At 54.9% G+C, this 23,572-nt stretch overlaps 6 protein-coding genes across 6 annotated transcripts; 2 read left to right on the top strand and 4 right to left on the bottom strand.

The window, feature by feature from the left end:
* Positions 1-1,444: 1,444 nt before the first annotated feature.
* Positions 1,445-2,886, top strand: GCG54_00002244 (uncharacterized protein; the record flags this gene model as incomplete). The annotated part of the gene is made up of 2 exons (XM_045402340.1): positions 1,445-1,511; positions 1,583-2,886. 2 exons carry the CDS (start codon positions 1,445-1,447, stop codon positions 2,884-2,886), a joined length of 1,371 nt encoding a protein of 456 aa, XP_045258702.1.
* Positions 2,887-8,059: 5,173 nt separating this feature from the next.
* GCG54_00002243 (uncharacterized protein) lies at positions 8,060-10,444 on the bottom strand (the record flags this gene model as incomplete). Its single annotated transcript, XM_045402339.1, has 3 exons — positions 8,060-9,231; positions 9,282-10,052; positions 10,096-10,444. 3 exons carry the CDS (start codon positions 10,442-10,444, stop codon positions 8,060-8,062), a joined length of 2,292 nt encoding a protein of 763 aa, XP_045258701.1.
* A 433-nt stretch (positions 10,445-10,877) lies between these two features.
* GCG54_00002242 (uncharacterized protein) lies at positions 10,878-13,086 on the bottom strand (the record flags this gene model as incomplete). The annotated part of the gene is made up of 3 exons (XM_045402338.1): positions 10,878-12,006; positions 12,131-12,765; positions 12,871-13,086. 3 exons carry the CDS (start codon positions 13,084-13,086, stop codon positions 10,878-10,880), a joined length of 1,980 nt encoding a protein of 659 aa, XP_045258700.1.
* A 1,237-nt stretch (positions 13,087-14,323) lies between these two features.
* Positions 14,324-17,369, top strand: GCG54_00002241 (Peptidase S41 family protein ustP; the record flags this gene model as incomplete). Its single annotated transcript, XM_045402337.1, has 6 exons — positions 14,324-14,352; positions 14,417-14,601; positions 14,654-15,043; positions 15,106-16,142; positions 16,201-16,329; positions 16,392-17,369. 6 exons carry the CDS (start codon positions 14,324-14,326, stop codon positions 17,367-17,369), a joined length of 2,748 nt encoding a protein of 915 aa, XP_045258699.1.
* Positions 17,370-17,703: 334 nt separating this feature from the next.
* On the bottom strand, positions 17,704-18,836 carry GCG54_00002240 (uncharacterized protein; the record flags this gene model as incomplete). Its single annotated transcript, XM_045402336.1, has 2 exons — positions 17,704-18,599; positions 18,689-18,836. The coding sequence occupies 2 exons, from the start codon at positions 18,834-18,836 to the stop codon at positions 17,704-17,706; spliced, it is 1,044 nt and encodes a 347-aa protein (XP_045258698.1).
* Positions 18,837-19,358: 522 nt separating this feature from the next.
* On the bottom strand, positions 19,359-23,271 carry GCG54_00002239 (Protein transport protein SEC31; the record flags this gene model as incomplete). Its single annotated transcript, XM_045402335.1, has 3 exons — positions 19,359-19,403; positions 19,457-23,006; positions 23,063-23,271. The coding sequence occupies 3 exons, from the start codon at positions 23,269-23,271 to the stop codon at positions 19,359-19,361; spliced, it is 3,804 nt and encodes a 1,267-aa protein (XP_045258697.1).
* Between the last annotated feature and the right edge of the window lie 301 nt (positions 23,272-23,572).

Here is a 23,572-nt window from a genome sequence, read left to right as displayed (position 1 = left end):
ACAACCAACAGGGGGAAGCCGTTTGGATTGCTTGGTGCCCCAGACACTCATTCTTTTTCGACTCAGCAGCAGCGCCTTGATTTCCTGCTCGTCATTTTTCCGCAGCTAAAACCACGGGGTCTTTCGAGCCCTCCGTCCTGGGCCCGTGACCATCGCTTCCCTTAACCATGATCTTATCTGCCCGTTAATTATCTCGGGGCCCATTTGACAAGAGGAACGGGAAGACACCTTCAATTGCTTGCTGCAGCTAGCTCCTGGCCCGGGCATGCAAGCAAGTCAAGTACACTTCACTCGTACAGTACAGGGCGCGAACGAACGGGTGAAAAGACAGACGCCGCTCGGCTTGACCATCAGCACCACCCAGCGTCAGGTCAGAATCAGATTCCGCACCCGCACCAACATCAGCGCGTCTATGTTCGTCAGAGAATGCTGCATTGCCCCAAGTGAACTCGGGCTCGCATCCGATCTTCGACAAACACACACGTACCCCCGTCCACCTCTTGGCCCCGTCGACCTTCTTCGCCAGCTGCTCAACACGTCTCAAGGGTCTTCTTATTCTTAGCCCTGCATGGGCCGCATTAACGTCCGCCATTCGGGGTAGACCTTGGACATCTTCGTCCATGAGCTCAATCCAGACGTAGCACTGCTACACCTTCCGCACCTCCTCTGCCAAGCCAAGCCGAGCCAGCTGTGTGTTGCTTTCTAGGTCTGGTCTGCTCTGCTCTGCGCTGCTCTTGCTCTGCTCTGCCTCCCAGGTCCTTACCTCGCCTCGCGCCTCGCCTCACCTCACCTAACCTCACCTCAACTTCCTTACCTGGCACGGCTGCCTTCGTCTCGCACGCCCGTCCTCTCAACACCGCCGTCCATTCTGCCCACCCCTCACTCCCCCGCTCTTCAGACGAGCGAGAAGAGGCAAACACGCCTTTCCTGGCAAAGCACTAGAAATCCAGAAACTCGGTGCGGCGCCTAAGCGCAGCCACCACCCCACCGCCGCCTCTACGTAACCTGACCAGCTCGACTCTGGCCTCTTCCTGCTCTGCCACGGCGCGCTCCTAAAGACGGCAAACATACCCACCAGCCTCTTCCAGTCTCCCGCCAGACTGCTCCGACTACTTCTTACTGCTGCTGCCACAACAACAAGCCGCCACCCCGCCAAATCACAAGACAGACGAAAGACTGCCCGACATCCCAACGTCTTCCGCACGCCCTCTCTCAGCTAGGCGGGCCTTTTCGTATACAGATTGGACGCACTGCACTTTCCGATCGAAACACGTTCCTCCTGCCATGTGCCTATAGTATATCGACAGCCCCAGAGGAATGCGCATATCCACCGCCGAGCCGTCCGTCTCCATTCTTACACAAACTGAGCATCTGTACCGTTCGCCTCTCCCCGGCGAAATCACCAGTCTCGACGACTCCCGTCCCGTTGCCACAAGACGCATCCATGCTCGCCATACAACGTCCCAGGATGGGTTCGACGCAGCCGTCAGACCCCAATTTGCCCTTCGGCTGTATGAACCCACGTCTTTTATTCTCACCAGTGCTACCGGTTGTGGTGAACGCTAACATCGTCTTCCTCCAGATGCCGTTGACGCTTCCTTCCAAGACTTCAACCTCGATCCTCCTCCCGAACCCGCTCCAGGCGCACCTATCCTGACCGCAGATGACTCGAAGTTATTGAGTTCCTTCTTCGAAGACCTCGGAGCGGATCAGTATAACATCCCTTCGTACGGAGAAGGCCTCAACTTCAGCGATGCTTGGCTAGAACTACCACCCGCATTCATGGGGACGGCCACGTCTTTTGGCCAGTCCCCAGCACCACCTTTGGCCTCCCCAGGTCACATTATACCACACACCGATTTCCCTGACATGATGTCTATGGGCTCAAACTTGATGCCCCCACCGCCACCACCTCCTCAGCAGCAGCACCAGTCTCTCGACCAGCACCATTCGGCCGATGTTCTGGCAGCCGCCACACTATTACAGAATGGATCTTCATCAAGATCCAACAATGCAAGTTCCAGCGCAATGTTCAGCAACAACAACCGAGACGTGACGCATTCCCTGGGCCCTCCGGTGGGCCACCTAAGGCACCAGCCCATGGAGGATTTCAAACGAGCAGAGCGAGGTAGCGTTGCTCAGACCGACCTGACCGAAAACCACGATGGCACCTTCGCAGACATGTTCTTCGGCCCGGCGCCCGGCGAAAGAGTGAATACCCAACGAACCAGCCAGGCTCCGATCGATATCCAGTGGGGTACAGACGCCCGTTTTGGCCGCTCCGATGCCTTCGTTCCCGACCCGAAAGAATCATACGACGCCCTGTCAAAGGGCCAGCTGAGATACATGGAATGCCTGGAACGGAGTGAAAGCACAAACAATACACGGCCTCCAAGCCCTAATGGCGAACACGCTTTAGGGAAGGGGCACAGCCGGAAATCTTCCGAGGTCTTGAAGAAGGAGGAGGATGCCGACGCTCCCCCACGCAAGAGGAGGAAAAGCAGGAATACCAAGGAAGACATCGACGAGGAGGATGAGGAGAGCGGCCCTTCGACAAAGGCAGCCCGGAAGCGAAAGACGAAGACGGAGCCTTCTGCCACACCACCAGCAGAGAATGGAACAGCGAGCCGCAGACGCAAGTCAGGGACAGGCGCCAAACCGCCCCGTGAGAACCTGACGGAGGCTCAGAAACGCGAAAACCATATCCGAAGCGAGCAGAAGCGACGGACTCTGATCAAGGAAGGCTTTGACGATCTTTGCGATCTTGTACCCGGCCTCAAAGGTGGCGGCTTCAGCAAGAGCACCATGCTTACAATGGCGGCCGAGTGGCTGGAAGATATGGTCAAGGGTAATGAGGAGCTGAAGGCTCAGCTTAACGCACTTTAGGAAGATGATGAGGGCCAAGGTCGTCGTACTACAACCAAGTGCGAGTATATATGTACATGTTGGTTCACGATACAAGCCAATTTGGTTGGAGCAGGCGTTCATCTCGTTGCAAGCAAGGCATCATGGGATTAGAGGGAATCAGAAACAGGAACGGCGCTATGTGGACGTTATCCAGGTTGGTCAGGCCAGCTGATGATTATCCTGCTCATGAGGCTGGTTTCCAGGAGGGGGATATTGGTTCAAATGCAGGCCGCTGGCGGGAGGCGACGACCCGACGACTTGTGTCCGGGAGAAAATCTTACACCAAATTTATTACTAACTTATAAGGGCGGCTGCTCTTGGATACCCTTCTTAGTTCTTCACTTTTTTTTATTCGTTCAATAAAATACTATTGAACAACATTATGCCATATAAGTTTCATGTCGCATATTGCACAGGTTCGAATGATCATGATGCTCCCTTCCAATTCTGTTGAGTTGGATCTGCCATCTCAACTTTTTGCTCCCTGTGGACTGACACAAACGCAGGCCTGCAAGGGTTGAACACGCCCAAGTCTTGGAGGTCCCTCGGGGGGAGACCAGCTGTTTTTCTGACATGTGAAAGCCAGGACCGCGTGGTGCGGATGCACCCCGCAGGTTCCTCTTTTTTTTCGTTGTCGATCACGTATGCGCAACTCGCTCACTCACTCGCATACCTAGTCGCCTTACAACACCAAATCCCCCCAACCTTACCCAAACGACGGCGCTTGGCGAGGGTATATGTTTCAGCTGCTCCGTGCCTGCATCTCTGCGATATTAAGTCGGAGATGACTTCCGCATGTCTCCCGCTAGCTTACACGCAATCCCATTCATCCATTCTGACCCGTATCTCACCCAGTGAGGTTCGTCAATGTCTTGGATGGCGGGGGAGAATGCCCGTGGTGGGGTAGAGATGGTCCCCCGGCACCCCTCTCCCGCCCCAAAAAGCGCCCGCGGTTTCTTGATCGCGGGGGAAAGATCTGAGCGGCCGGCGGTGACGGGGAGTTTTTTTAAACGATGGTTGGAAGATAAGGGAAAAGGGACAAAGCGGTGGACGAATGGTGTGCTATTTGGGCTGTCGGCGGCCGTGTGAATCTACTACTACTAACTACTACTCGGATCTATCTCAACTAAACCCTTATGCACCCCTTCTTCGCCCTACGGTTGGTTGGGTGGGATGGCACGGAGGTGTGGCTTGTCTAGTTTCCTGCCAACGACGATTTTGTTGGTGTGGATGGCTGGCGTCTTAGACCTTGGGTAGGAGGGGAGAGGGAGATCAGCTAATTCTAGTCAGATGGCGTTCGACTACTTTCCCTCCTTGTTTCCTTGGGCTACCGGCTAGTGCCCGTCGGTGAGGCACGCTGGGGAGGGTTTCGAAGCCGAGGTTGGTCTAGTGGTTTCTGGTGTTTGGAATAACGTGACGGTGAAAATGATCGGCGTTTGTCCCTCGGGGACCAATTTTCACGAGGATATTTCGGGTCCCTTTCGCGAAGGTGGGCTTTTGTTGTTGACGGTTTGACACGAAGAAGAGGCTGGCTTTCCTGATGCGGTATTCCGTGGGGGGCTGCGATTGTTGTCCGAGGAGGCTGAGTGAGGCTTCAACCGGCGAACATGGGGGTCGAGTCGGTGCCCAGAGGGATGAGATGTGGCGTGGAAAGTGTCAACTGCCTGTCAGTTGGTAGAGTCAAAGCACCTTTTGGTTATTTGTGTTTTCTTCTGGTTGTCATTGATTGCGCGAGAACGGATCTATCCACGCATGAACGACTACACAGCCACGTGCTCGGCTGAGTAACGCCCCGGCGCCGGCGTCAGATCGGGCGTCTTATCGAGCGGAGGGACGGAAGACGGAGATGTGCCGTATGCGAGGACCAAACTCCGCTCTTGTCGTTGGGGGTTCGTGCATGATTGAGCGCCCCCGTCCTGTCTTAATGCCTCCATGACAGGCGCGGGTCGTCGAGAGCGCAGAAGAGATGAGGAACATCATGGTGCTCATATCGATGTGATCGAACGAGATGAGCAGTGTGAGGGACAAAATGATGGAACAAACAGGCAATGGCATGAACAAAATGGCGAGGGTGGCTATTCCATGATAAAGTCTATCTTCCCAACTCATCCCGCCCTCTCAAATTTGAATTGTCGCCTATCTACGATCATATTCAGAGAGAAACGCCACATGCCAGCACCTCTGATGTTAATAAGCAATATACGTCATAATTCAGAACAATACGTACAAATTTGTTTCGAGCATTCCTTCTTATTTGTATTGATGATGTTTTCGTCTGCTATTGTTTGCGCAGGTTGAAACCGATAATGACACATAAAGCCGAGCGAGCGAAAGCGGTGCCATTCTCGTTCTGGATACGAACTATCCGAGCTGCTCGCGGAAAGCTCTTGAGCCAAACTGGGACATGACTATAACCGATGGAAAAGCCATGCGATGTCTGTTCCTCTCATATGTATTCTCATACAGGAAGAGCAAACGACGGAGCACGATCTGTTGAACCAGATGCAGCTGCATCGGCTTAAACCAATAGCTCAAGCAGCCATTTGCAAAGTATTTACAAACGACCCTGGATGTGTTTGTCTTTCTCTATGCTGTGCACCTGTTGAGAACGCTAGTCAATCATGCTTGCGCTATCGAACTGCAGACCTTCTCCGAGCATGTCTGAGATTCCGTTTTCAGTCCGCCCACAAATGTTCACGCACGACATAACTCTGATCAGATTCTGGATCAATTGAAAGAGACAGAAAGGTTGCTGTCGAAGACGCCGGCTCATATTCACACGCCGCTGAGGGTAGTCTTATGTGAGAAAGAGACACGAAGTACCTTGCTTATTCGATACTATCAGGATACTCAAACTCATATTGAATTGGTGTGATCAGCTCATCTAGACTCATGAGTGGGCTCATGCATGAGTGTATTTGTTGGGTTTGAAGTTCATGCATGGCTTATTGAATGGAGTCGCCCCTGAGTCAAGACGACTGAGGTTTTTGATACATCTTCATGTTGAGGTGAGCCTTTTCAAAACTTCGAACCGTTGCATAATCAGAACATTTTCGCGTCTATCCTCACTTCTGATCCGGTACACCCTGGACGCACCGTTTGAGTGAGAGCCCATCTCATAGTCAAAGAGTAAACCTACACGGAACTCTCATAAAAAGTTATAAATAAGGCCAGACTCGTGCTTACTCACACTGCGAGCTCCATTAGGGGCTTCGTTGCAACAATCATGTCGAGACCGACGCAGTTATAAACACTCCATTGCTTGCTATTGGCCGCGCAGCAACTCACTCCTTGGGATTGGCTGGGAGCCGAGCCGTCCCTAATGACCGCGCAGATACATCTCATGACAAGAGACTATGCCGAAGGGAGCGGACGGAATGGCTGGAACTATGACAAACTCCATAAGGAAGATGGGTGCCGCTTTCTGATGAGCGCACTGGCTTGTATTGAGCAAGGAACAGACTATGGAGCGAATCAATCAAGTAATCAGGCACAGGTTTGAGGTGGATTCGCGATGAAGAAGGAGGCTCGAGATGATGATTACCGGATTTCAGATGTCGACTCTGTCCAGTTTTTCTCCATACTCACGATGAGTGAGGCTAGTGGGTCAGGTCTGATGATGAGCGGAATAGCCAGCTGAAGAGTTCAGCTTCGTTGGTGTTGCGACGTTTCGTCAATTTCTGAAGAGAAGGACCCGAAGGTTTCTTTTCATATTTCCATATTGAGTGATACCTACCCCGTCACGAGCCCAAGACACGATCCTTTCGGACCACATTTCACAGTCTCCCTTCTCGGCGCCTGACTAACTGGACTTATCTCGTCCTAAAGTAGAAGGTCGCTTTCTTTCAACATGTCACTGCTTAAAAGAGCTCCGAATCTCTGCCATGAGACGATTTTCTCTTGTTAATGTCAAAAAAAAAAACTTGGCTGGGCGATACCATCATGGGCTCAGTGAGGTCTTGACATCAAGCACATAGCTTAGCAGACAAGATCTGAAGACGTTGGAGGTCAAGGACTATGCCGGTCGAGCTCGTATCGGATCAGAGTGTTGTGAGCTACCGACTTGCCTGTTGATTCGCATGGCTCTGGGGTCGGCGTGCCCTCAGCTGTAAGTGAAATATGGAATATGATACATTAGATGAATTCTCATACGATTATGTGTTATAAATTAGCGGACAGATTGAGATAATTACAGGAGTTACGAGTAGCCTCGCAGCCAGCTTTCTCGCTTCGTTATCAAACGACCAAAATGTGCTTCCCTTTTCTCGCCATGGTACTTTTATTGGCATCGTCAACAGCAGTGCTCATGACCCCTGAAGTCCGTTCGTGGATCTACGGGTCTGAAGGATCGGGGTCTGGCCGTCTGGTTGACCCCCGTTGAAACTGGTGTTCGCTGAAAATTCATTTGACCACCACGAGATCACGCGAAATCGATGCTTTTTCGCCATGTGACAGATACTCAGGACCTTATGAAAATCGGGTTGTTAATTTGTGGTGAGCTTATGTCTAAGGCTGTACGTCAGAAAGTCTTCAGAAGCCGTCCTAGTCGAGTCAGTCTGCAATGATGAACCCATGCTGCTTGGCTGTCAGCATCTCTCTCTTTTGGCTCCATTTTCTCAACTTGATTTCTGTAGTCATTTCTCACAAAACTTGTGCTTATTTATTCATCATCTTGGCAATTAGCCTCGATCAATTTCAACTGGACACTTACACGGGGGGTCAGGGGCACCTATTTCGACTGTGGGGGTACCTGCGGGGAGCTGCCGCAGTGATCTGTGCGCCTCGGCAGCGCACTCCTCTTCCAACCTCCAGGCCTCTGCGCTCTCCTGGCTAGTTCTCCTCCATACATCAACACATTCGCTACTCTGCGTCGATAACAACACCAACTGCAATCCTCATCTGTTTGATAGAGCTATGCGCAATCGATTTATACGCAAGATGCCGTATTTGCTGCGATACGCATGCGTGTGACTGGGTGACACCGCTGGCGAACGAACTGGCGAACGAACGAGCTGCTGATGGCCCTCTCCCGAGCGACATTCCTACGGGTAGCGTGGAAGAAGAAAACCACTGGTGTCTGGGTTTTGAGGAGTTGCATGGCACTTCCCGGTCTCTACCGTAAACGATGAGAGCAAACAGGAGGCCGCACAAATCATGCCAGCAAAAACTCCTCCCCGGTCCTGGCGTCGAGATCGTCTCTCAACGCCTCGTCGTCTTGCCCGCACGCCCGCCGGAAATGATTCCAATCCTCCCTGGAAATATCCCGGAACGAAACAGCACCAACTCTTGTCAAGTTGTTGCCATTTCGCTGGACCAGAATACCGACTCCAAAATGCTGTTCATCCACGACATCTTCGTCCTCGAGATAGTCTCTGTTCCGCAGTTTACCACCCAGCCTATCGATAAAATGCCTCGAAGCCGCCAGAAGAAGGAACTCATAGGTAGTCTCGTTCTGTGAGGGCGCGACGTCAGGGTGGGCTGCGAAAACTACATGCCTTTCACCAGGTTCGCCAATGGCGAACTCCCACTGCCCACTCCCCGGGACAAGCCGAACGGTGCCCCTGCAAATATGCCCCCGAAGAGCGATTTCCTTGGCCCGGAGGGCCGAGGGCTCGTCCAGATTCGGCTTGTCACCCCTCCCCGGGCTCTCAGTCTTATGGTCATGGCCATCGGAACGCTTCGCTTTGGAGACGGCAAGCTTAAGTTTAGCGTCCATGTTCTTGGTCTCCTCCCGCCAGATCCTCTTATACTCGCCCTCGATCCGACCCCAGGCAGCCTTCACAAACTGGAACTCGAGATTACCCCCTTGGTGATTCACCACTTTGTAAAACCGTGGCGGGTCGTGGACTCTTTGAGGGATCTGTATCGTCCCCTGGAGACGAGTCCACGACCACGACGGGGCCCCATTCGACACGTCCGGGTAAGATGACATCCCCGGATCCGTCACCCGCCACGCGAGCTGCTCCTCGATTCGCGTCGACCACAGGCCGTACGCGTACTCCTCGCCCAGCGCGTCTCTGACGAGCTTTGCGACACCCCATATCGCGGGGTTTCTATCGCTCGACTTCGTGAGGTTGCAGGCGGTGTAGGTGCGGACCGCGCTCTCCCAGAATTTCTCGAGAGACCCCTCGGAGGTGTCCACCAGCGGGCGGACCGTGATAGCGGCGTCCTGGAGGCGTTGGCGCCAGTACCGGTCCACACCTGCCCTGGTGTCGAGGGAGGCGGGGAGACCGTCGGGCAAGATCTCGCAGGCGGACTTTGTGGCGCAGTCCCAGAATATTTGTTGGTGGCCGAACTGGATGAGACGGGGTGAGAGCATTCGCTCTTATTCCCTGGTTGTCAGATAAGTTTTATGCTTGGGAAGGGAGACATACCCTGGAAGACCCATCCGCGAGTGTAGAGATGGCATCCCAGCAGGTCCTGGTTCCAGAGGTCCGAAGGAAGGACCCTCCAGCTTCTACCGCCAAACCTCGGAGACGCGCCTATCGGGACATAGCGCGTGGGGGTAACAGCAGGCGCTGGCCGTCGCCTTTGAAATAGGCCATCCATCTCAACCTCTGACGGAGCAGCTGGTTGCCGTCGCTGTCGGAAAAGACCACCGGTGTGGTCTTCCGACACGGCGGCTGCAAGGTTACAAAAGGAGTTGCGGTATACCTTGTGCATGAGTTTCGACTCTACGTCCCAATCGTCTTTGCTATCTTGAATGATGCAGACCGAATCGATCCATATATACCGCATCTTCAACAGCCATGTGATCTTGAGCGCCTGCGCGAAGTTGACGTTGCTGCAGATGTCCTGAGCGTGGGGTGCCGTCTCCCACGGGATGCCCGTCGTGGTGAACTCCTCCAAATCCTTCCCGATGAGCTGCACGAACTTGCCCTTTCCCCAGCAGTGGCTCAGCGTCATATATGGTCCCTTGACGCCCATTTCCTTGGTATCGACAAGCTTAACGTGTTTCGGCGGCCAGGACTTCTCCATGCCGACGTCGAGGACGCGTGTCGGGATGAAGTCAAGATTGCCGTGGCGGCGTTTGCAGTTCGGGTGGTCATTAGCGCATCTACTCACCCACTCGGCCATTTGCGTCACCGATTCTTCGGAGTCTGTCCCCGCGCCCAAGCTGTTCTCGTTGGGGATGAAGCCCAGATCTGTAAAGTGCGTTCAGTGTTTGGGTAGAGGGGCTTCACCAACAAGATCGCGACATGCCTTCTTCAGGGAACAGATCGAAGCGGAGCTCCGGGAGGTCCTCGCTCTTGACATTCCCTATTTCCCGGCCCGGGACCGGACGGAAGGTGATCGAAAAAAAGCTGCTCGTGTCCCTCATCCGAGCAGCCTCGCGCATATTCCATCTATACAGCGCTGGCGTCCCATTCGCGCTATCGAACCATGACTTCAAGTCTTGCGTAGCGTTGGCCAGTCTCTCGCAGAAGACGCATCCTGATTCTGCCGCGTCCCTGAAGTTGACGAAGTCGGAGTGGTGATAACCCCAGAGTTTCTCCGATTCCAGGACGTTCCGTTGGCAAAAGTCGCATATTCCCATGACGGATCGCTATCAATTCCTGTAAGGACTTGGGCTCGCGTATTTGGCGAAGTTGTTGATTGGTGAAGAGACTAACATGTCAGCATAACCAAGTCGATCCTTGGCCAAGCGGGGGCTGGGGACGTTTTAAAATAACGGGCTAGCATATGTGTGCGTCTGCGGGCTGACCACAGCCGCAATTAGGCTGCAGAGAAAGATCGACCACTTCTTTTACAGGCGCTTCACCAGCACACAACGTTCTGACTGCTTAGAAGAACGTCATCAAGTATGGAACATACTGATTTCATAGTGTACGTATCGACACTCTTGTGAATTTTGTGCCATTGACATTGACATGATTAAGCAGACAAGCCTCTTGACGAAGGAAAAACGACGAGAATTATCTAATAACTTGATATTTCTTGTGATTACATAGATACGCGTCTCTCTCATTTCAGACAAATGCCTGGGTAGCTGCTCTCGAGAGCTTCTTCTTCTTCTTGCGGGCCGTCACATTTGCCGCGTCTGCCACTGCATCGACAGGCATGATAACAGGCGCGGAAGAGTCAAATCTGAACGCACCAGGTATGACAGGAAGTCTGAACTCGGCACCACGTAGCCTCCTGAGCTCCTGTCTCTTCAAAGCAGAAGACCTAGACCCTCCGTCGCTCTTTTGCGGGATGAACGGCTTCATGTTCTGATCAGACATTTGGTCATCTCGTCCACTCTTTGCGAGTTGAAAGGTCCCGCGGCGCTTCATCCCTTCGTCGCCGAACTCTACCAAGCTGCCTTGCTCGGCCACGTTGCCCTGCTCATCGACTCTGACACTATCAAAGTTGAGCTGCGCGTGCGCCCACCTAAGATCCTCGTGGTAGTGCCGCGCATACTCGTGGAACGCTTCAGAGTAGGCCCTGAGTGGCCGGTTGCCCAGGGGCACCATCACCACGAAACCGCAGGCCGCATGGAGCATCTCCTCGAGACTGCGGTGCGGCACGTAAGTCGACGCCGGATCCGGCCCCGCCTTCCGTTTCACGCCGGACACGACCGGCGCCGACTGTGTCCTGAGGGGTTGCTGCCTCGCCGACGTCTTCGTTGGGTTGCGGAGGAGCTTGTTGAGGGCCTCGTACGGTATACCTACGCCATAGTTGTAGTGCGTCACGGCCGCGATCACCTTGAACCCCAGGTCTCGCCGCTCCGGCGGCTGCTCATCGACGCGCCTCATCCCGGCGCGGAAGAAACCCACGATGTTAACGGGCAGGACGTCGGCCAGCGGCGAGAATACGCTCTCTGCTGACTGCGCTTGGTGTTCGTTGTCAAGGCGGAGACGCGCGAGGCTGACATTGTCTTCGGCCTGCCTCACGAGTTTGCCTTGTAGTTCCGTGAGAGCTATGCGGTTTTCGGTGGCCGCGAGCTGTCGACCAAGCCGGGAATGCGGAGGGAGCTTGTCTGGGGTTGAGCTGCCCAGACCTAGGTCTCCGTGCTCGGTCTCAAGATCGTGGTTGATGAACTGCTCGACCCGGCCGTTGTCGTTGAGGTTCAGATCAATGTGGCCATAAGGCTGGACGAAGTTGTCCGAATCGCCGCTTCACAACAGCCTTCAGCATTAGCTTTGCTTCAATGGTGACGCGAAGGAACAGATGTGGTCGTATCACGATCCAGGTACAGTCCAAGAACGAAAGGACTCGGTTGACGCTGCAGCTTACATACCATTTCTCACAAGCCTCTTCGTTGTACACGCAATCTTCGCAGAGAGTATATGTGTTCTCGTGCTGCACCCCCTTCCCGTCACAGCTCTCGCATCCCCAGAAGAGTTTCAAACTCTCCTTCTGGCAAAAGTCGCACGTTGCTGATATCGGGAACTCCTCGAGGCATGAGATGCGCGAGGTGAGCAAGACCCTGAGCCCCTTGGCCGCCAGGTGAGACAGCTCGTCCTCGAGGAAGAGGTCGACGGCGGGGTAGCACCTGTCGAAGTCGTCGATGATGAGAAACTTGTTTTGGAGCATATCGAGGCGCAGGCAGAGCGCCTCGCGCACCAGCCGAATGCGGTGGCGGTCGCGGTGGCCGTGTTTCCAGGCCTCCAAGTATAGCTGATACTTCGCATTCGCCTTGTCGTCATCGACGTCGGCGCACTTGGCGGACAGCTGGACGAACACGCTGGCGAGGACGTCCTCGACGAAGGCAGTGCCGCTCGATGTCACGTCCGCCCCAATGAAGATGGAGGCCACGGCTTCCGTGTCCTCGTTGTAACTTTCCTCTAACCTCTTCGTCACCACGGCGGACAAATTGGTCTGAGAGACAGGGCATATGGTCAGCGGGCAGATCTTAAAGTTGGCGACGTCTGGCTCACAAGTCATGAAGCCAGTCACGAGGTAATAGAAAGATCCGTGTCGCCTATGTGTGATGCGAAACTTCAACTACAACACCGAAACCCGTCCCAACATGCTCACCTTGCCCGAGCCTGGTCCTCCTACGCAACGCAGCATCCACTGATACTCTGGGTTCTGCCAGCTTCCGAAGATATCGCTCTCAAGTAGCCCGTTCCACAGCGGTTCCCATGTATCCGGCTCGGGCTCTGGACGTTCGCTCAACGCAGGATGCAGAACTTTGCGCTCACTGAACGGGTTCCGCCTCGTGGGAGGTGTCCCTTCGTCCAGATTGTCCATTTCTGCAGCCTTGAGTAAATGCTTTGCGACTAGTAATTCCCGGCTTTGTTGAAGGTGCTTGAGGATCTGCTGTCGTTCCGTAGTTGGGTATACGTATTCGAATCAGCACTGTTTCTCGAATGCTGCAAGTTGGGTTAAACTCATGCTTAGGAACGAAGGCGAGAGCCACCAGAATCAAGAACCGCCCGGGTACAACTTCCGACGAATCGCACTCTTTCTCCCCATGACGGTAGGCACGCGGTTGCTGATTGCGGAGCATTCAAGGCTACGGGTTGTGGAGGTACGAATATCCCTTAAACGGATAGTTGTTGCCTATCGGGAGGGTGGTCAGATTTCAATCCTTCATGCATGCACATACCAGGGGCTGCGCATCTCGTAAACACCAAATCCGTTAGTCTCGCAAATCTCTATTGCTCGCGAGACGTTCGATGCCTTCAACCCCTGCATGTCTCATTCTTGGCTCTCTCCCGCACCTTATTCTTCCGTCTTCATGTTCGAATGTCCTGCAGCATTGTGGAGAAAACACCAGGCAACCAGATCAGTGCTGGTAGCGCGGCATTTTTGAGTTATTTTGCAGGCTAACCGAGCCTACGAAAAACCAGCTCAGCCAGGATGGCGGGAGCGTAAGGCTTTAGTTGGGCTGTTTAGGCATTTTGATCCAGAAATTTCCAGGCTTCGTGCAAGTCGCGTGGTCGCCTCAGCCGCAGATCTTCTACCGATGCCAAGAAGCCCGTCAAAGCTAGAATCCTACTTCATGAACGATCTCAAATCTTGGATTTTTCAGCCGTCCATAGAAGCTAGAGGCATGGGATGCCAACCTCCCGTATGGTCTGCGGCAATCGCGAGGAGACAAAGCCGTTTGATGCCACTGGCGCTACCATGTTGGCGATATCTTCAGACTCCAAACATATGTGTCTAGTTGAATGGGTTGGCAAGCTGGTTGGCAGACCTTCTCGAGGAGCAAATCGGGCCATTCACGTGGTCAGCTAAGCTTTCTTGTGGTGATGCAACGAGATGCAGCCAGATGCAGCCACATACAGGGTTGTGAGATTAATGGCCTAGACAACATGGCCCAGACTGCCTCTTAAGTCGAATCGGTATCGAAGCTGGTGCCTGGTCCCAAAATCGGCACCCTGATCATGACAACACAGCCGGGGTGGGCTCGACAGGGGCTAACGGGCCTGGGAAGGCACATCAGCCGCAGCGTCAGCAAGATCCATGGCTTGCTTGTCTTCTGATGAGGAAGAGACAGCGTGCCGGACGCTGGTAAAAAAGCTGCCATTCCCTCCACGTCGTATGAGAGAGTCTTGAGTGATGCTCTCTTGCCAAGGTCCATCTTCACCGCGCTCCATTCAACGCCCACGATGTTGCTGGGACACTTCAACGTGCTTCTGAGCCTTTGCTGCGGTCTTGCTTTTGCACGTCCGTCGGCTCGACCGAGAGAACTTCCACGCCGCCAAGATGGGCCTGAGCAAACGCCCATGTGCGGACGCATCATCGATGCCGTCAATAAAGGTGAGATGAGTCGAGAGTCGCAGCGTAGGATGGACGATGCTGATATAGATAGGACAACGCTACTTCTACGCCGCGGACGCGTACGAGTGCCTGACCAGTGTCCCGTTCCACGAGGCAATGGCTCTCCGCTTCATCGACTACTACAACACCACGATGCAGTTCCAGAGCACCCTGGCGTACCTCAAAGATCCGCCGGAAGGCTATCAACAGCCTGCGTTTGACCTTATGCAGGGACTGGAAGATCTGAAGAAGAATGTTACGGCGGGCGTCTTTAAGAATCAGTACGATTTCGAGGCTACTTTACAGTACCTCGTCTACTCGGTCCATGATGCCCACGTCGATCTGTTCGCGGGCGTGCTTTCCGCCTTCTCCTTCGCCAGCCCGTGGCCTCTCGTCACGGCATCCATCGACGGGAAGGAGATCCCAAAAGTCTACTTTGCAAGTACGGACAATGAATTCCAGCCTGCTATGACAAGCTTCTGATGGCTAACTTTGATAAAACAGGCGACGTTATTAATCGCAGAAACAACATAACCAAAGGCATTGAACCCTACATCTCCGCTGTGTCCCACATCAACGGCCGACCAGCAATGGATTTTCTGACCGAATTTGCGGCTCTACAATCCGTCGGCATGCTCGAACCCCATGCCGATTGGAACGAACTCATGGACAGCCCGGTCCAGGACATCCATGGGGTCTACAGCATCTTCGCCGGTGAAAGCACCTTTTACCCTGGCAAGACTTTGAACTTCACGTGTGAAGATCAGACAGTTTGGGAGACGTCCTGGGCCGCCATCTATAACAACCCCGAGTTCACCGGTCCCCTAACGACAGGGGGTGACTTCTACAACTTCTTCGTCCTTGGATTACTGCCTGCATCCTACGAAGAGGTTCCACTCCCAGTAGTGTTTGGAGGACAGCCCTCTGGAAATACGTCTGTGGAAGGAGTATCAGATGTCGCTAACGGAACCGACGGCACCGGGGCGACGGACAACTGGAACCAGGCAAGTTATGGTGCCTTCCCCAAAGACCCAGACATCGTCCAGTTCGACCTGGGTCTCTACGGTGGCGGCATTATCACTGGGTATTTCTACGATGATATATCGACCGGAGTGATCAGCATCCCCCATTTCGAACAATACGACTGGGACTTTGGCAATTTCAGCCAGTCGCTCGCGGACTTCATGGACGGTGCTCGGGAAAGGGGACTCTCACACATCATTGTCGACGTGCAGAAGAACTATGGCGGCTCTACCGGCATCGCATTGCTACTCTTCCGGGAACTCTTCCCAGGAATCGACCCGTTCACGGGAAGTCAGCGACGTAGCCACGAGCTGGGAAACGTTCTGGGCTCGTCCACGACAAGCATCTACGAGCGGTGGGCGGTTGGTAACGAGACGCAGAGGGATAACGCCCTGGCTCTCATGGCGGACGAGTGGGTAATTACAACAAAAGTCAACGCCGACACGGGAGTCAACTTCACCTCTTGGGAGGAGTATCAAGGTCCCAGACAGGAGAAGGATGAAAACTTCTCTCTCGTTGTAAGTCGTCGACTGGCGTGGCGCTTCGCACGTGGACTGTACTAACCGTTTATCGCAGGAAGAATATGACCTCAAGAACCCGAATTTCCACGCTGCTGCATTCGACGGATGGATTCTGAATCGCTACTTGGATGAGGACGATGCGGAAAGGAAAGAAGCTGTGTGGGCCCCTGAAGATGTGGTTATCGTAAGTTCGAACTTGTTAAACCCTTACTCAATGGTCTTTTATCTCACACCCCATCCCCCTAGCTCACCGACGGAACCTGCTCCTCCGCCTGTGCCATCTTCGTCGAACTCGCAACAACCCAGGGTGGCGCCCGGACTGTCGTCGTGGGCGGCGCGCCTAAGCCAGGCCCGATGCAAGCAGCCAGCGGAACACGCGGCATGCGCATGTATTACAGCGACGACCTAGACATCGACATCTCGTGGGCCAGAAAACTAAACGAGACGGCAAAGGCCCGTCTGCCCGCCAACAGAAACGAGACAGGTATCTACATCAACTACGCCGGCTTCAACCTCCGCGACCAGCTGCGCGAGGACGATGTCTCCACCCCTCTCCAGTTCCGCTACGCCGCGGCCGACTGCAGGTTGTATTTCACCCTCGATAACGTGTACAACATGTCGGCTCTGTGGCACGACGTCGCGCGCGCCGCCTTCGAGGACCCCAGCCTCTGCGTGGAGGGCTCGACAGGGTATACATCCAGGACCGCCGACGGCGCGCCCAAGGCCCCTCCCAGCCGTTCTGACGTTCGCGCACCCTCACCGGAGTCGGCGACAGCCTTCACCACCGACTATGATCCTATTTCCTACGACGGCCTACCGGCTGGCCAGCCTAGGACAGGTAACAATGTGGAGTTGAAGGTCTGCGATCCGAACGTCCAAGGCCAATGCCCGGGCGGGCAATGCAAGACGTTCCCTACGAGCTGCAGCGACGGACGAGTCCGGGTCAGCGTCTGTACCAACAGCTGTGCAGCGTTCTCGGTGTGTGAGGGCAACTTAAAATGCGATATGAGTAGCAGCCGGCCGACCACGGAGTCAAAACAGCAATTGGATCCGTCTGGCGATTTTGTAACTTCGTCACAAACGTTCGGGTTCTGCCCGCGTACTGACGTACAGTTATGCGGGACGAAGAACCCTGACCCAGTGGCTGAAGATACAACAACGACAAAGTCCACGGGAACCAAACGAGGCAAATTCGCTCCGAAGGTAAAGGGAGGCAATGTATGACGTGCTTGATCTCTGATTGTTCAAATGGGACTCAAAAGCTTCTTCAGCTATCGGCCAGAAACCGACTGCCGATCCAATGATAATAGTACAGTCATTATAGACTCACGCATAATACATTGATCTGTTCGCTTGGTGCCTCTACTTTGCTCCCCCCAATCGTGAAGCTCTGCTGCACGATACATTGCTTCTAGTTTCAAGACGTAAGCAATTCAATCACTAAATTCAGACAATACGCGTCTATAGGTTATCGTGACCTTCCGTGACTCAAACTGGGGCTTCAGATGTAGTATTGACCATGTTAAGCTATGTTAATACTACGCCATGAATGCCATCCTCAACCACGGAACCAAGAGCAGATTCCGAGCACAAAAATACAGACAAGGATATCGCTCCGAACCGTGACAAAGATCTGACCATACCGCAGCAACGTCTCAGCGTACGTCTTGATGTTACCCGGCAAGAACGAGACGATGGTCCAGGCAATCCCACTAGGCGGCGCGCGGCCCCTGTCGATGAAGAATCTCGTAGTCAGAAGAATAGCCTCAGCTGTAGCAAACATCCAGAAGAACACTTCTCGACCCTTTTCCATACTATTCACGTCCGTGACCGCCTCATCGCTGCCAACGGGGTAGCTGTATGCCAGCGCAGTGTGCTCGCGCTCGGCCTTGGCGCCGGTGAAGGTTGTAGAAAGAGCAATGTAGAGACCGAGAGAGATTGCGAAGACGGCGTGCAGGATGCGCCAGAGGTATGCGGAGCTGGCGTCCGCTTGCTGCTGAGGGGTCTGCATGCCGGGCATGCCAGGCATACCAGGGAATCCGGGCGGGAAACCCTGAGCCCCTGCACCACCCGGGAAACCTGGGATTCCACCAGCGCCGCCTGCGCCTGCCATCATCTGTGAAAGCATCTTCATCAAGGGGTCGTCCTCGGCGCCGGGCATGCCACCAGCGGCCGCGAAGGGGTTCATGGGCGGGGCGCCTCCAGCTCCTGGGCCGGGGCGATCGAAGCCGAGCATCATCTGCCGCAGCTGGTCTTCGCTCATCGAGTTGGGATCGATAGGAGGTCCTGAAGGGCGCGGGGTGGTGGCAGGCTCGTAGAAGTGTTGCGAGATGTCAATTTCCTCGGGGTCGGCGTGATCGGCGGTCGCTGGCTTGGGCAGAGAGGGAGCTGGCGAGCCGGAGGGAGCGGGAGAATCTGCCGTCGAGGAGGCAGCTGGGGATGGGACGGGATCATCTGTTTTCAATCTCAGTACGGAGTCACAGGAAAAGAGGAAACGGCAGCAAGCTCTGCAAGCTACTGCTTCAAACAAGGTCGAATCGTACCTCGCTGGAAGCCTCCACCGAGACCGGTGATCTTGTTCAATCTGGCTGTGCCGCCAGCACGAATCTTAGCCTCGCGCTTTGCCTTACGGAGGCGTGCTTGTTCTGCCGCGCGTGCTGCAGCCGCATCTTCAGGCGCCGTGTCTGCCATTTTGTTGTCGTTTGGAGTGTTTGGACGTGGGAAGGATGAGGGTGTGACGTGTGACGTGGATGGATAATTTGGTGGTGGCACAATGGCCTGCGCTTATCTTATCGGAGACAGGGCCACCAACTCATTAGCAGCTCCTTTGAACGACGACGATTGTACATAATAGAGTGTATGAACCCATAGGAAAAGCAATCGCTCTAGGACAGGAAATAAAATGAAATTGGATTGTCTCATTTTCAGACTACCGTGCTCTAGAAACCACTTGTCCTACAGTCACTACTATTCGTCATCGTCTCAGCTGTCATCTTTGTAGTCGTCTCAGTCGTCTTCGTCGTCTTTACTATAGCCAATTTAATCCTTTGCGGGTTTAGTACGAAATGACAAAAGAATGTAGAGGATCTCATCAAATTCAGGCATTTCAACACAATTTCTTCATTCGTTTTAATTCTAATGTATACGTAAAAGTTGCAACTGGCTATCATCAACTACCCATTCCTGACGCCACCAGCACTTTAATCAAGGCATTTATGGAGTGGCCTTGCTCATGCTGATCAATCGCTTGACACCGACCTGACGTTCTGTTAGCCTTTTGATCTAATCAACACCTTCTGAGGTGTACTTACCATCCAGTTGCCGCACTCGTCAGTCTTCTCCTTCTGAATCTCAACTTGAATCTTGTGAGCTACCTCGTAGTTCTTCTCGTTGAGAGCCTCGGCCAGAGCCGCAAGCTGGTCGATAGTGTCGGGCTTGACGAGCTCCTCGTTGTTAAGGTGGTCGAACAGGAGGTTGAGACGCTTCTGGGTATCCTTGACCTGGGCGGCAAATGATGCAGGCGCCCGCGATGCCACACGCTGCATGTCTGAGTTCATGATGTCTACGAGACGCTGGGCATGGTCCGGGATGTGAGACCTGTCACCAGCGGGATGTCTCGGCTTTGATGGGGGGGCGGCTGCCTTCGGGGGAGGAGGGGTGGCAATGGCCGCAGGAGGAGGTCCGCCAGCAGCGGGAGGAGGTCCCGTAGGAGGCCTGGATGCGGCGGGCGGAGGAGCAGTAGCACCAGCTGGAGGAGCCCCGTAAGGCGACGGCGCATACTGGTTCTGAGGTGTGCCCGCCTGGGGCGGCGGAGCGTACGGGTTTCTCGGAGGCGGCTGGCTACCCGGGGGTGGTACTGATCCCATGGGTGGTTGGCTGATCTGAGGCTGTGCCGACGCCGCGGGGGCGTAGCGGTTAGATGGAGGGGCGCCAGACGGGGGCGGGTTGTACGGAGACGGGCCACGGGCAGCCGGCGGCGGCATCATGGAAGGTGGAGCGCCGGCCTGGGGCGGGGGAGGTGCGTATGCATTTGACGCCGCTGATGTCGGCCTAGGCGGTGCCTGGAATGCCTGAGGAGGCCCGGCGAGAGGAGATGTAACGCGGGGAGGGGCGGGTCCCTTGGGAGGAGGTGGCGGAGGAGTCGAGCCGGTGCGGCCATAAGGGCTCTGGGGCGGAGCACTGCCATGGGTCGCCTGGCCCGGGAAAGGGGCTGTGATGGGTGCCACACTGGGCGTGGTCTTGCGAGTAGGCACCTTGGTGACTAGAGGCACATCGTTCCAGCTCTCCTTAGGACGGAAGCTTGATGTGGGCGTTGAGTTTCGTGGAGGCGGGGGCACAGAGCCGAAGTTGCTGGGAGGTGGACCGTAACCAGTAGGCGGCGCTCCGTATTGCTGAGCGGCCGGGGGCTGGTAACCTTGCCCCGGCGCATACGGTGATTGAGTGGGGGCCGGGTTGTAACCTGGGCCAGGCGCCGGGTTGTAGTTGATGGACGGGGTAGGGGCATATGGGTTCGACGCCGCAGCCGACACAGAAGAACCAACCAAGGGGGGTCCAGGGGGAGCATAAGCGTTCGACGCAGCAGCAGGCACAGAACCAGCGAAGGCAGGTCCAGCCGGAGCAACAGGCTGGTAGGCCGGGGTGGCTCTCGCGTTGTTCACCGCGGGGGTCTGTCCTAGACGACGGCCAGCAGCCGCAGCGGCCTTGGGGGCGGCTTGGGTAGCAGCGCCCTTCTGAGTCGCAAGTCTCAAGCGGTTCCTGGAGATCTCTGCCGCGGGGTAGTTGTCAGGCAACAGGTCCAGGTACTTCTGCGCAACAGCAAGTTGGCCGTGAGCGGCGATGATATCGGCATACTCCGTGTACTTCTCGTACAGGGCAGACAGCTTCCAGTCCGCGCTTTGGCTCTTTTCTGTATCCTGGAATTTGGTGACTTGGCGGAAGATGGTGACCTTCTCAATGAAGTGCTGGAGAGACCGAGCATGGACAGAGAAGGTTGAATCGTCACTAGGCTCCTTGACACCAGCTTGCTCAGCCTCCTCGAGCTCGTTGATCCAGATAGAGACGACTTTCTCGAGCTTGGAGCCGACGAGGTAGCAGAATGAGGCATCCTTGCGAGAACCGCTTTCAAGAATGCGGTCTCCCAGAGCGTCACAAAGATCAGGGAACTCCTTCGGGTCGGAGAAAGTGCACAGAATAGCCATCGTCTCCTTCCAGTTCTCAAGATCCGCGTTGTACACGACATCCCACAGGTTCTTGGCGATGACAGACCCCAACAGACGGACGTAGCTAGGGACGCCATCCTTGCTGGCCAAGTAAGCAGACTGCACCTTGTCCACCAACGGCTGGCCGCCGCAGTTAGCGATCAAAAATGCATCAGCCCAGCGCTGCTCCTTCAGAGAGATTTCGGTAGCCTTGGCGAAGTTACCGAGCATCAAAGCCTTCGTGATGGACTTCTCAACCGCAGTATCGGTGTCAGCGAGGAGGTGGAAGGGGCTATCAGTCTTGGCTCCCTTGTTGGCCGACAAGTTGGACAGGAAGTCTTCGCCGTCGCCCTCGCCATCGCCCCACATGTTGTCGTCGTCCTTCGCCTCCTTCTTCTCCTCAGCGACTTCTTCGGACTTTTCCTCTTCATCCTTGGAAACTCCGTTGGTGATCTCCTCCTCGGTGAAACCGAGATACTCAATGATGCGCTTTCGGGGGTTTTCGGCAGTAAGAGTCTCCATTACCAGCCAATCGGCCTTCTCCTCCTCGGTTTTGGCATCCTCCTTCCGAGACTCGCAAAGGCTGACAATATCACCAGACTGGAGAGCCTCCTCGAACTTTTCGGTTGCAGTACCCACAGCAGAGTCAACAGCAAACTGCGAAATGGAGATCTTGGAGGTTCGCTGGGCTGCGTTTTGCTTGAAGATGATGAGCTTGCCGCCAAAGCCAAAGTGGGCACCAATCGGGCGCTCGAACCACTTGGGCGCCTTGCTCAAGGAGAAGGAAGCCTCCTGGGGCTGAGTCTGCGCGCTTGTGAAAAAGTCCTCGCCGTCCAGGTTGTTTTGTGTCGCAGCCTGGGTGGTTGAGGGGTTGGTGTTCTGGAGGGTCTGAATTGCGATCTTGCCATCGAAGCCTGCAGTAGCAGACAGGTTGGGGTTCGAGGGGTTGAAACGGGTGAGGAAAGTCCAATTTGTGACCTCGGGAAACTCTCCATATCGGTCACCGGTCTGGGGGTTCCAGACCAAGGTCCTGTTGTCTTTGCCGCAAGAAATCAGCAGATCGCTGTCCTGCTGGCACCAAGACAGAGACAGAACGCCCTGCTCGTGTCCCTGAAGCGTACGCTCTGGCGCATTGGAGTTTCTGAGGTCCCACAAGAAGATGAGGGGGGCAGTGTCATCATATGTGGAGGTCAGAAGCTTGGTCGAGTTGTTGGGGTCCCAAGCAATCGCGCTGACGGGCTTCCTGTTGTTGTTAAGCGTCAAGGACGCCTTCTTCGTCTTCAAGTCCCAGACGGTGACAAATCCACCGGATCCTCCCGTAGCCAGAATATGCGCAACCTTGCGGTTCCATGCTACGCACTCCAGGTCGTCTGAGCGAGCGGCAGCGGTGCCGAGTCTGAAGGGGTTGGAAACATCGTTGACGTCCCAGATGAAGAGCTCTCCCTTTGCGCCGGCAGTTGCGAGGATCTGAGGTCGATGGGGGTTGAACTGCAGTGACTTGATTGCACCGGAGTGCTTGGTCGTTCGGGACATGTGGGCATCGTCGTCGCCATCGATGAGCTTCTCGGCATCCCACAGGTCGAGGGAGCCATTCTCCAGAGCGCCGGCGATAATACCCCGCGGGTGGTCGGAATCGGGCGGTCCCCAGGCGATATCATAGAATCTAGGGATGCCCCGTGAGTGACGAACTTGGTTAGGTTGTACGTCGGCGATGCCTACCTCGAGTCGGTGTTAATGCTGGCTACCGGCTGCAGCTCAAGGCCCTGCTCTTGGTTGTCGAGGTTGAGGTCCCACAGCTCGAGCTTGGTCTCATCAGAGAAATCGGCATCGACAGCTCCTGCTCTGGTACCGGTGATCAAAAGAGGCTTGGATGGGTCGGGGGACCAGGCGAAGGCCGCGGTCCTCGGGATCTCGCGAAGGCGAACCATGGTTGCGAGAATCACTCAGTCCCCAGGACTGCACTCGGAGGGAGGGGAGGATCGTAGCAAAGAAAAGGGTCTACCAGTCGAGGCAACTCAAGCACGACTACAAAGTGGCATTGGCTGAATACAAGTAGACAAAAATCTGGAGGGGGTGGCCCAGATACAGTCGTGGTGAAGAAATGCAGCCTAGCCTTGCGAGAAAGGTGGCTGTTGCCGTGGATGATGGACTGCAGGTAATAGCACGCTGGCCTCTATCCTTGGGTTATGATGCCAGATTGCAGCCCACATCCAGGTTCAAGCTCCCCCA

The sequence above is a fragment of the Colletotrichum gloeosporioides genome (assembly GCF_011800055.1).
Source record: "Colletotrichum gloeosporioides strain Lc1 chromosome Unknown consensus_84, whole genome shotgun sequence".
NCBI classification, from domain to species: Eukaryota; Fungi; Ascomycota; class Sordariomycetes; order Glomerellales; family Glomerellaceae; genus Colletotrichum; species Colletotrichum gloeosporioides.
Note: the sequence above shows the minus strand (reverse complement) of the source record. Positions and strands in the feature narration are given on the sequence as shown.